General features: G+C 46.9%; 1 protein-coding gene across 2 annotated transcripts in view; it reads right to left on the bottom strand.

Annotated features, from left to right (window-relative positions):
- Positions 1 to 986: 986 nt before the first annotated feature.
- LOC146009280 (uncharacterized) overlaps positions 987 to 12500 on the bottom strand; it is a 36202-nt gene continuing 24688 nt past the window's right edge. For both annotated transcript variants that reach the window (XM_083149471.1, XM_083149472.1), the window contains exons 4-5: positions 10863 to 10928; positions 987 to 1865 (exon numbers count right to left, since the gene is read on the bottom strand). In XM_083149471.1, the coding sequence (XP_083005597.1) occupies positions 1836 to 1865; positions 10863 to 10928 (96 nt within the window). In that variant the 3' untranslated portion in view covers positions 987 to 1835. The remainder of the gene's footprint in view (positions 1866 to 10862; positions 10929 to 12500) is intronic.

The following is a 12500-nucleotide window of genomic DNA, read 5'->3' as shown; positions in this document are numbered from 1 at the left end:
TTGCTATGCAGCACTGAGCGCTCCTAAGCACATGTGCCGCTGAGTGATTGGTCAGGGCCATGGTTCATTGAGAACACTTGATCCGGACACCAGGCGATTATAGATTTGTCCAGCATACTGGATATTAATCGCCAGGCAATAGCGACACGCGGGGCCCTACATCGCAATGGCCCCTACACACACACACAGCGATTTTCTGAGCGATCTAGTTAAATGAAGTGATCTCTCAGAAAATCGCCTGAAATCACTACGTGTGTAGGCCCCATAAGATCTACGGATCATCTCCTACCATGTCGTTTTTCAGATGTTACTGCTATTGCTCCTGGCTGTGCTGGGAAAAAGTCTGCTTTGTGTAGCTTTCTACATATCGCACTTTAGTAACCTTCCCACTACGGTTTTCAGAAATTGAAGATTTTAGATACAATTATTTTTTTTTCTGTAAAAAAAGTGAAAACAAAAATATAAAAACTCTGTCATTATTGTACATTCCCTTTTTTTAAGTGGCATTTACATACTGGAAAATCTTGATCGAAGAGTCGACATTTACAAAAATTTTCTTAAAAACGACAGTATAAAACAAATGACTAGTGGTTGTGATATTTTGCATAGGCTTTTGTTATGCTCTATATAAAAAACGTAAAAACAAGAATTGACGGCATAAAAGAACCACTTCGCCCATCTCGACTTCTCATGTACATATACCCACTTGGGTTAAGTTTGGTCAGGGGCCAATGAGTCTACAAGTATAGTTTTGGAGTGTGGGAGGAAACTCACACAAGCACGGGGAGATTATACAAACTCCACATAGGGCCGTGATGGGAATCGAACCCATGACCTCAGTGCTGTGGGGCAGTAATGCTAACCATTACACCGTCTGTATGGCCTGAATGCAGGTTAAATGAGAAAACTCCCAGTGGAGTGGAGCCTTATATTTCAGTATCCAGCTACATCCACCAAGCTGACTGAATCTTGAATGAATCCGAGAATAGAAACGACTGATGTTTATAGGAAGGGCACACTGTACCCACATACATTTAGATCAAGGGCTGGCTGGTCCACGAAACAGCATCTAGATCAAACTGGTACATTAAACAAATGGCACAGTCAGCGTCATTCTCAGGATCCGTGATCTCTGATCAAGCCACAGTCACCATCAGGTCTAAGGGTTGTGGAGGACCAAGTGCAAATGTAAATACTTCTTGCAGCAAATGTCATAGAGAAGCCCCAGTTTACATATGCCACCATGCCTGCACACTGGTGATTTAGCTACAGTCGTTATTCACAATCGTGGCTAGATTGCCACAACATGTACCAGCGGCAGTGTGGGCAATTGCTTCCCATAGGGAATGCGATGTGCTTACGTTCCAGTGAACAGTTGGCAGGTAAAATGAAGGGGGACCTATCTGTATGTGGGCCGTGTATAACCACAATGGTATTAGTCCGGCACTGCTCACCATGCAGCTGGGAATAAGCTGGATGGGAACAGTCCTCATCTTTCTGGGTTACATACACCGTTTTTGCTCCGATTGGCTACTTTGAAACAGGCACATTTCCACAGGCGGCTCCTGCTTTTAAAAGAACACCCTGCAGAAAAAAAGGGCAAGCTGTGACTTGTAGTCCCACAAGCAGGTTACTTTTGCCATAACGCAAGATAAAAAAAAATACATATACAATTAAAACCTAGAATCTCGCCACTTGAGAACAGGTGGCATTTGTTCCCCAGTGCAGGCAGTATAAAAAGTCCCAAGCGCAGTATATCCGCAGTATAACGGTGAAGTGTCCTGAGGTAATCACATTTCAAAATCCATTTAAAAGTCCTCTCTTCGTGTGCAGGTCTACAGTCGCGGTATGTGGTTGATGTGACCCTGTAATGACAGAAATACATTAGAATGGGCAGTATATAGTTACATCATGGTTTTCATAGCTGTAAAACAAAAAGGATCCAGATGGGGCTTTAAAAAAGGCAATATTTTATTTCATCCATTCAGGTGACAGCATTCATTATGTTACACACTGCCAGGCCTGTCCAGTTAGGCGGCATTTCGAGGCATAATCAATTGGGCACAAGATTTTGGCTAAAATAAATGTGAATAGGCCTCACAACCAATTTTTACTTTCTACAGGTATACACACACGCCCCCCCAATACAAACAGTATTCAAATTAAAAAATAGTTGTAAAAATGTTGGTGGCCAAAACCTATGAAGAATTTTTTAATTGCAGGATGCAGCAATGGAACTCTGGAAATCACTGGCATGTTCTGTCAACCTAACACTCCTTACTCCTGACAGTAACTGAGCAGGTAGGGGGGGGCAAACAAACACCTGACAGGTCTCACACATACTTGACCAACACTGACAGGGGTCTCAGACTCAACTGTGGAAGAGGAGGAAGACTCAAGCATGTTGGGGAAGCAGAGGAAGACAGAGGTGGCAGAAGGTAAGGTAGTTATGACTAATTAAGAATTCTAATTACTTAAATTAGTCATTGGGCGGGTGGGGTGCACGGTCTGGTGGTATAAGGGGATCTGAAGTGCTGACAATTTTTTCCATAAAATGAAGCTTTAAGGAAAAAAGGGGGAAAAAAAAGCAGACGCTGGGGATGAGAGAAAAAGCGGCGGTAGTTGCTATATAAATCCCCACACCGGAGTTTCTCTTCTTTAATTGAATAGCAAACACTTTGCTGTTCCAGTGAAAACCCAGTGCTGTGTGCTTTTTCTATAATTCACCCTCTACTGAATATGCCACCTTAGTAAATACGCCTCAGTTGCTTGGCCACCACAAATGGTCGGAGTCCTACAGGAGAGACCCTGAACATTCTTCATGTTAAAAGCCAATATAAAACAAAGTGTTCATAGATATATTAAGCCCCAGCAACTTCCATATCAAAAGACATCTTGTAAGCTTTGTAAATCGGGGGGAGATTGTAAATGGTTTTGGTACTTTCGGCGAGGAAAATCCATCCTCGCCGTCCAACCCCTTCGCTGTATTCAATGTTTGCCCGGAATCCCCGTCCTTCAGAGAACAGCGAGGATTCCCTTAAATGGCGAGGTTCGCTGCAAGTCTGCTGCATTTTGTGGCAAGCCCCACCGTTTTAATGGGCACACTCGCCATTTACACCTCACCGAAAAGAACCAGCGAGGTGGAAACAGCGAGTGAAGGGGAGGCAGTTGAATACTCCGATGGCGAGCTACGACGGTGAGCTATCGGTACTGCTCGCCGTCAGAGCATTGAATACCGCCTATGGACTCACAGGTTTAGTTCTTTTTAACGTTGTTGCTGGAGTATTCTGCCAACTGATACTATGACATGCTGGCATTTCTAATTAAAGTCTATGGTTCCAAAGTAAGCTGAGACCAAAAAAAGTTAATTGAATCTATAAACTCTACACAGCTAAAACAGTGATGAGAAGTGGCCAGTGGCAACCAATCAGCACTGTACCATCTATCATTTGCATAATATAAAATTATACAGAGCAGCTGATTGGTTGCCATCTGCCACTCCTCCTCCGGCTCACTATTTTATACATCTGCCCCAGAGTTTGAAACATGACAGTTAGGGGCTGATTGGCCGAACGAGTTTCATCACGCAGGAGTTTTATCACTCTTTGATAAATGGGCTCTTTAGTAAGCACATACTCTGAATTAGCTTTTTGCTCTGTACACATATCCTATCCAAGACACCTTGCTTTGTGGGTTATTTTATTGTTCCAAACCCCCGGTTCTGAGCTCATGGCAGAAGATGAGACGCAGAACATTCGTCTCATCACTTCCCCGAGTCAAGCAGTCGATCTGCAATGTAAAGTTGCTGTCACCGTAGCAGCAGGAGGCCCGTTTTGAAAAGAATTGCTGCGCCGCCACCGTCTTTTATGAATTCACAGTATTTACCAGCCAGATGTCTCACTTGAAAATCAAACCTTTTATTCCGTGCACCCCTGCTGGTGCTCCAGCTCGTTCTTGATAGAGCAGCACATGCAACATGATGCTGACATGAGAGTAGCTTCCCCCAAGAGGAAGAGATACACAGGGCAATAAGCTGCTATACACCTATCCTCCACTACTTCAATGTCACGTTATACTAGTAGTAGTAGTACGTTTATTTATAAGGCGCCGCAAAGTGTCCGCAGCGCCGTACATAGCAAACAAAAAAAAAATTACAAGGTAACGTACAGGGTGTGTTGAAAAATACAGTATAAATAGGGGTATAGCTGGTAGAACTAAAATCAGCATCAGTTCAGAAGTAGGTGTCAAAATTGTCGAGGAGACTGAAGATGAAGTAGAGGAAGGGAAGAACAGGACAGGAGGACAGGTGAGGTAAAGAGGTAGGGTGAGTACGTGAGGAAGGAGGGCCCTGCTCATAAGAGTTAACATACTAAAAATAGGTGGGTGGACGAACGAAATACAATAGGATAAGTAGGAACGGAGGGGAACGGAGGCAGGATAGGAGGATAAAAAGAGGTTAGGAGGAGGGATAGGCTAGTCGAAAAAAGTGGGTTTTGAGGGAGCGCTTGAAGGAGGTAAGGGAATCAGAAAGCCTGATGGGTGGCGGGATGTTGTTCCAGTGCAGGGGGGCAGCGCGAGAGAAGTCTTGGACACGGGAGTGGGACAGGGTTCGCAAAAACGCGCTATAGCGCGTATTTTACCCCAAAACAGTCCCCGGGGACTCAGCTGTCAAAACTAAAGGGGTCCCCGAGGACGCGCTGTGCAGATTCAGATTCTGTACCTGTGACTGAGACGCCGGTGTGAGCCGCTGTGAGCCAATCACTGCAGCGGCCGCTGGGACGCAATCATTGTACAGTGGCCGCCTGGCAGCCAATTGTGGCACCCCAGCCTTCGCCACTGTCTTCCAGTGGGGGCAGGGTTAATACCCAGATCATTTGGGGTGCGAAGAAAACATCCCCAGGCTGATTGACAGCACTGGAGGATGTATGGGAGCGAGGAGGAAGTGAGGTGTGACTAGTGAGAAGAGGGGTCAGAGGTCCCAGCGAGAAGGGAAGCGGTGTGACCAGAGGGAGCAGCGCGTGTGTCCGCGGAGGAGTAGAAGTGAAGTGACGGCGGGAAATCAGAGGCGGACGGGAGAAGAAGCTGTCTTGACCTGAGAAGGCATGCACCCCGGGACCGCTGGAGGGAGAGAGGACGCCTCAAGAGCCAGTGACGGGAGTTGTGACTAAGTGCGGCAACGTTCCGGCGCCCGCACTAGTCCACCCGCTGGCTGAAGAAGGAGAGCAGCGCGTAGACATGGAGACGACGTGGAGTTACAGCCAACTCCAGCGGCTGCAGAGAACAGCGCAACTGAGTGCGGCAATGCTACCTTTGTGTAGCATCGTCTGCAGCGGGAGACCAGGGACCAGAGGCCGGGTGTCGGTGTCGGGACAGGCTGGAGCCTGCAACTTGATCCAGCAGAAAGGTATCCCCCTACTCCCGCTGCCACACTTACCCAGCGCCAGGCACCCTCCAGCCAAACAGCACCCAACCGCCGCCATTACCCAGACCAGGTACCCTCCAGCCAAACAGTACCCAGCACCAGGACCCCCTTGGGTCACTTCTCCCCAATGTTGGCTATCTTCCCTCAAAGAGGCCCTAGCACGTAAGTCCAATACGCTGCTGAAAGCGTGGGGGGGGGGGGGGGGGGGGGGGCGACAGGATGGGATGCGGCTGTAACAGCTGCTCTCAGCAGAGTAGGTGTCGGTGAGCGGGCTGTCAGGATGACGGGGGACTGGATGTGGCTAAAACAACTCAGAGCAGCGTGTCAGCTATTCCAGCCACATCCAGTCCCCCGCTGCGCTGATAGCCTGCTCACCTACTCTGCTGAGCAGCATGTCGCTTTTCCAGCCCTTGGGCAATGACCCCCCCCCCTCCACTGTGGCAACGAACCTAAAATGCCAACCCCCTTCCCACCTCATGGCAACCAGCATAAAACACCCTCTACCCTGTGGTAACCAGCATAAAATGCCCCCCAGCATGTAACCCCTGCAAGGAGCATATAACCCCTAGCAACAAGCATGTAGGTAAGCAGCACTTATGTGCTATAATATATACTTGTCATAAAAGTGTGTGCTATAATGTGTACTGGGCATATCGGTGTGTTCTATAATGTGTACTGGGCATATCGGTGTGTTCTATAATGTGTACTGGGCATAACGGTGTGTACTGTAAAGTGTACTGGGCATAACGGACTGTAAAGTGTACTGGGCATAACGGTGTGTACTGTAAAGTGTACTGGGCATAACGGTGTGTACTGTAAAGTGTACTGGGCATAACGGTGTGTACTGTAATGTGTACTGGGCATAACGGCGTGTGCTGTAATGTGTACTGGGCATAACGGCGTGTGCTGTAATGTGTACTGGGCATAACGGCATGTGCTGTAATGTGTACTCGGCATAACGGCGTGTGCTGTAATGTGTACTGGGCATAACGGCGTGTGCTGTAATGTGTACTGGGCATAACGGCGTGTGCTGTAATGTGTACTGGGCATAACGGCGTGTGCTGTAATGTGTACTGGGCATAACGGCGTGTGCTGTAATGTGTACTGGGCATAACGGTGTGTGCTGTAATGTGTACTGGGCAAAACGGTGTGTGCATGTAAAAAAACGCCCTCAATTTTTAACGCGCGCCTGCGGCGCGCACTGGCCCTTTTTTCAGGTTTATATAGTTTCTAGTGTATACTGTATGTATCTTTATGCGAGTCGGCCAATTCATACTTCCCCCCCCCCCCGACCCACATGTGCCATGCTGGGGAGAAGGCGAGAGGAGGCTTTATTCCGTTGGGACCCAGAAAAGGTCAGGTAGGACCCCAATTTTTAGAAGTGAAGGGTCCCCGGGACCCACTTTTTTGGGTGGTTTTCGCGAACACTGGTGGGAGGAGGTGATTAGGTGAGAGGTCAGTCGCCGGTCAGCGATGGAGCGAAGAGGACGGGAGGGAGTGTGGATAGAGATCAGTGAAGAGAGGTAAGGAGCTGTGGAGGAGGAGAGAGCCTTGTAGGTGGTGGTGAGGAGTTTAAAGAGAACTCGGAAAGGAATGGGGAGCCAGAGAAGAGATAGACAGAGGGGGGAGGCGGAGGTAGAGCGGCGGGAGAGGAAGATGAGCCTAGCAGCAGCGTTAAGAATGGTTTGGAGAGGTGCGAGGCGGGTGAGAGGTAGCCCAGAGAGAAGGATGTTGCAGTAGTCAAGGCGGGAGATGACAAGAGAGTGAATGAGAATTTTGGGCGCGTCAGTGGAGAGGAATGGTCTGATGCGTGAGATGTTGCGTAGGTGAAAGCGGCAAGACTGTGAGAGAGCACGAATGTATTTTATATCCGTCAGGAAACGGTCAGCAAGGATAGAGCAACGTGGGAAGTATCAACTATTCTGCAAGACTGATCCAAGCTTGCAGAGCTTCAGATTACCACCCCTCCTAACTATCTGATCACCCGCCTACTGTCCTCCGTCCTCATCACTTCCCAGTTACCACCACTCCCCTGCGAAACTACACATCCCAGCATTGCCCCGCCACCAGTTATGCCTTGCTGGGATTTGTAGTTCCACAGAAGCGGCATGTCAAACACCCCTGCTGTAAACTCTCACTTAAAAACCCTTCACCTACTTCTTTCTTCCTTTGCACTGGGTGTGACCTAGAACGTCAACACAGTGACTATAGCTGCGCGCTATAATACAGCCACAATACTTGAATTCCCCTGATAGAGGCGGGAACAGGGTTTGCCTTTTAATATATAGGGCAGTACGGATGGTGTAATGGTTAGCATTACTGCCTCACAGCACTGAGGTCATGGGTTAGATTCCCACCATGGCCCTAACTGTGTGGAGTTTGTATATTCTCCCAGTACTTGCGTGGGTTTCCCCCGGGTGCTCCGGATTCCTCCGACAATCCAAAAATATACTGGTAGGTTAATTGGCTCCCAACAAATTACCCTAGAATGTCTGTGTGCGTGGTAGGGAACATACTGTAGATTGTAAGCTCCACTGGGGCAGGGACTGACGTGAATGTTCAACTATACTCTGTAAAGTGCTGCGGAATATGTGTGCGCTATATAAGAAACTGTTAAAAAAAAATAAAAAAATCCCAGATATTAAAAGGGATAACAAAACAGCCATGGTATTTGCTATTCACAGTTTTAGCACAAAGTAAAAGTGCATAGAATACAGTTTATTTTCAAATGGTTTTGAATAGTATACGGCGGCCTTCCTTCGTGAACATATACATTTGTAGTCCTACACTAATCCAAGGTATCGTGTTCAGCCTCCCATGCGATGCAACGGTGGCTGGATCGCATATGATACATTGTACGCTGTCCTTTAGCATACAATGTATTATATGCGACCCCCAGCAAGTGTTGCCGGTGCCAACAAATCTTAGTTGTAGCACTTGCGATCTCCGGATCCGACGAGCATGGATTAGAATCGGAGGTTAGGCACATATGATTTGGTCACTTTTCCACCAATTTCTAAGTCCGATGCATGACCTTTTATAACTCAGTGGCCCCCTACCGGCCTGCCATGCACAGCCGTAGACATTACTAGTTCAAATAACTTATTAGTACTAGTAATATCCACGGCTATGCACCCTTTCATTACCACTGGCTCTGCCAGGGCTGCACACATTCCCCATAACCAGGGCTGCAAAAATCCATCTCTGGTCTCCAGTTCTCATCCCAGAGGAGCTCTGTGGGTGCCGCCGATGTCATGCGGCGGACCCGCCTGCGCTCCCTGAGTCTATACGCATGCACACACAGAGAAGGGAGCCTGACAGGATCCACCAGCGCATCAAGCCCCATCAGGCTCAAAGAAACCCCAGCCCAGCAGACGCCTGACTACCACTACTGCAGAACAGGGGGACAGGAGCTTGCAGCCTTACAGACACACCAGGGATACCGTAACCCAGCACAGGAGACCATGAGGGCCTTTCATGACAGGTGAAACCTGCTTGCAAAAAAAAAAAAAAAAAAAAGGCAGCACTTAAAGACTAAACTGATATTTGGTCCTGAGGAAAAGGGCTTCTAGGCCCTTAAAATGGGGCATTGACTATTATTGGCTTCCTCTGATTATGCACATATAGTAAAAAAAATTTTTTTTATTAAAGCCTGTTCCATATTACAGACAGTAAAAGTGACCCCGCTATGTGCTCCGAGGCGATGCCTTTCTCTCGCCATACGTTAAGAGTCTCTACTTTGGGATTGACTGGGGCCCAAAGCATATTGTTGCACCTGGGCCCAACAGGTACTAGTTCCGCCTCTGAGCTGTGCCGTCTATGGGGGGGGGGGGGGCTGTGCCAAATATCTATTGGCGGCTGTGCGCTGTGTTATCTATCTAATGAAGGGCTGTGCTTTATGGGGAGGGGGGGGGGGGGGTTGTGATGTTTATGGGGGCTGTGCTAAATACCACAGCATAGCTTAGTGGCTCTCTGGCTTTTTTTTTTTTTATGTAGCCCACATGGTGTTAAAGGTTGAAGATTTCTGATCTAGGAGAAGGGTTTTTTGCCTCAAAATGTATACACAATTATATACACATACACAATTATATACACACATATATATATATATATATATATATATATATATATATATATATATACATACATACATACACATACATATATACATATACACACACACACACACACACACACACACACATATATGTTACAGGGAAGTTCCAGCACTCTGGATGAATAAGTGCACTAACTGCTGTTGTTACATGCTGCAATGCCCTCCTTGATGGTCCCATATATAGCCAAATTCTAGGATATTTCCCTTCATCGGGTGGCAGAAACATCTGTTATCTGTTTCTACCGCCTGATGAAGGGAAATTCCCGAAAGCTTGCAATATGGCGATGCTGTCTGTTTGAATTTTTATTTTATCACCAGTCAATCAGCTCCTGGCTGTTAAGTTACAGGCTGGTTTTAAAAAGGGACAGTCAGGAGCTGATTGGCCGGTGATACCAGGCACTTTATCACTGCTTCATACATCTACCCCTATGTCTGCTTGTCATGACATTAATGTGAGTGACTGATTAGGAGGCTGCCGGTCAACTGGATTGTGTGAGAGAAAAAAAAAATAATGAGTGCACTCACCAGATACCTCAAATATCATAAAAAAGTCCTTTATTTCATCATCCTTGTAAAACACACATATACAGACTTACATACAGGGTGCAATTCTTGTTAGAAACCCACTAGCTCTATCTTTGCAACAGACCCGGTTGGGGGACGATTCTAAAAAGAATGCACAATTGCTTCAGCGACTGAGACTACAGGAAGAGATAGTTTCAGCCCAGTGACTCTGGATGGTGTGGACACACATCATACATGCTCAAATTAATTTCAACAAACAAGTGCTCCCAGAGTATGATGGAGCAGACGGCCTTGTCAGACAAGATCAGTTATCAGCCTTCCGTACAGCTTTCCTAAGCGCTCATCGTCGTGACGACTCGGGCAATGAAAGTAATAGATGGAGGAGCATTATTGTTAGCTAAATAATGCATTTTCCAATCTTATTTAGAAGATATGCAATCAATACTCATACAAAGATAAGAATCCACTTGGCCTGTCTCCCTGCACCGCGCTCATTATTTGTGTGTTCAATATTTATTTAGTCAAATCAACATAAAATGCCATTTTGTTATTTCAATGTACTCCGCTTCTTAAAATGCATTGAAAGCCGTTACATTTGTAATTACATGTAAAGCCCGCCGCTCGCCCAAAGGAAACTCCATCAATCTCCCTTTATTATTTACAGGCCTTATTTCTCAAGGACGTAATTGTCGTTTTTATTAACTACATTTTATAGATCTGATACTGGAGAAAAAGTAAAATGACATTTTATTTAAAGTAGCAAAAAAAAAAATTATAATAATTTTAAATAAAACTTACTGACTCTCCCGCAATACATCTCTGGCAAAGTTGTGGAGTTAAAGTATTCGGAGGATTCTGCTGGGGCTGAAATAGAAGAGCGCAGACTGTAACATTGCGATCTTTCACCGTCTTATCTAACAAGAATAGAAATATATATATACACATGATGGGCCTAATTCAGAGAGATTTTGGTTCTGTGCTGCGCATCACTGGCCGATACCGATAGTGTGATTTCCCTGGTGATCCCACGTAACCTGAGGGCCAATGACACACAACGCCTACTGTTCCATTAAAGCAGTGCGCTGTATGTTTACAAAACGCCCATCTGCCAATCAGGCCCAATATTAGAAGTTACAACAGAGCACATTCAATTTTCTTTTTTTAAATATGTACCTTCGTCTTCATAAATATTTACAGTACAGATCGGGTACTCCAAAACATGAAATATTCCGAAAACAATGGTATTTTGCATATTCACCCGTGCTTGCGTGGGTTTCCTCCTGGTACTCAGGGGTAGAAACGCACCGCTATAACAGTTCCTGCTTGGCCTCATTAGCGAGGCGAAGCAGGAGGGGACACGACAAGATATTTCTATCTTGCTGGCCGAAGCGGGGGAGCGTTAACTCCCCCCTCCGGCGATGTCCCCTCCTGGAGACAGCGCAGCAGTTAATACTGATGCACTGTCTCCTTCCCCCCGGCCGCCTGACTGCGCATGTGCGGGATCTCGCTACTCTCGCGAGATCCCCAGCGCAGCTCAGAGCCAGCAGCAGCTGTCGAAGTAGATAGCAGCAGGCGGCGGAACGGTCAGCGATGCGGACTTTTCATAAATTAGGCAGGAGCGCACTACGAAATATCATAGCCGTGCTATGCCTCCTGCCCCACGCTAGACACCCGCTCAGCGGGTGTCATAGATCAGGGGAAGCGCTATCCCCTGACATAAGGCACAGGGATAGCGCATCATCCCCTGATCATCAGTTAATAAATCTACCCCTCAGTCCCGTCCAGCCCCCGCACCTTATTTTCATAATTACCTTGTCTCCCGATGTCCATGGCGTCCTCCGGGAGCCTCTTCAGCGGCATCTTCGGTCCCAGGGGTGCATTGCTCAAATGCGCCAGTGATGTCACCGGTGCGCACTCGTGCAATGCACCCCTGTGATGTCACCGGTGCGCACTTGTGCAATGCACCCCTGGGACCGGAGATGCCACTGAAGATGATCCTGAAGGCCGCCGTGGAACACCTTGGACGTCGGGGGACCATCGGGGCACCACCAGGGGAAAAAATATATATATATTCCAAAATCCCCCCCAAAAATCCCTCATCCAAAGTGCTTGTGGTCCTGAGCATATCGGATAAGGGATACTCAACCTGTATTTACAGTTAGCCATTCAATTATAGGAAAATGTATTAAATATAGCCCTAAGGCAGTGATGGCTAACCTTGACACTCCATATGTTGTTGAACTACACATCCCAGCATGCCCTGCTACAGTTTTACTATTTGGCCATGCTAAAACTGATGCAGTGCATGCTGGGATGTGTAGTTCAACAACAGCTGGAGTGTCAAGGTTAGCTATCACTGCCCTAAGGTCATTGAGACTATCAATACTTTAGCATTTTAAAAGATTTTCCCCCATTTGGAATAAATTTGTATTATTT

The sequence above is a fragment of the Crinia signifera genome, chromosome 6, assembly GCF_055691185.1.
Source record: "Crinia signifera chromosome 6, ASM5569118v1, whole genome shotgun sequence".
Lineage (NCBI taxonomy): Eukaryota > Metazoa > Chordata > Amphibia > Anura > Myobatrachidae > Crinia > Crinia signifera.
The sequence above is the reverse complement of the archived record's forward strand: the minus strand, read 5'-3'. Positions and strand labels throughout refer to the sequence as shown.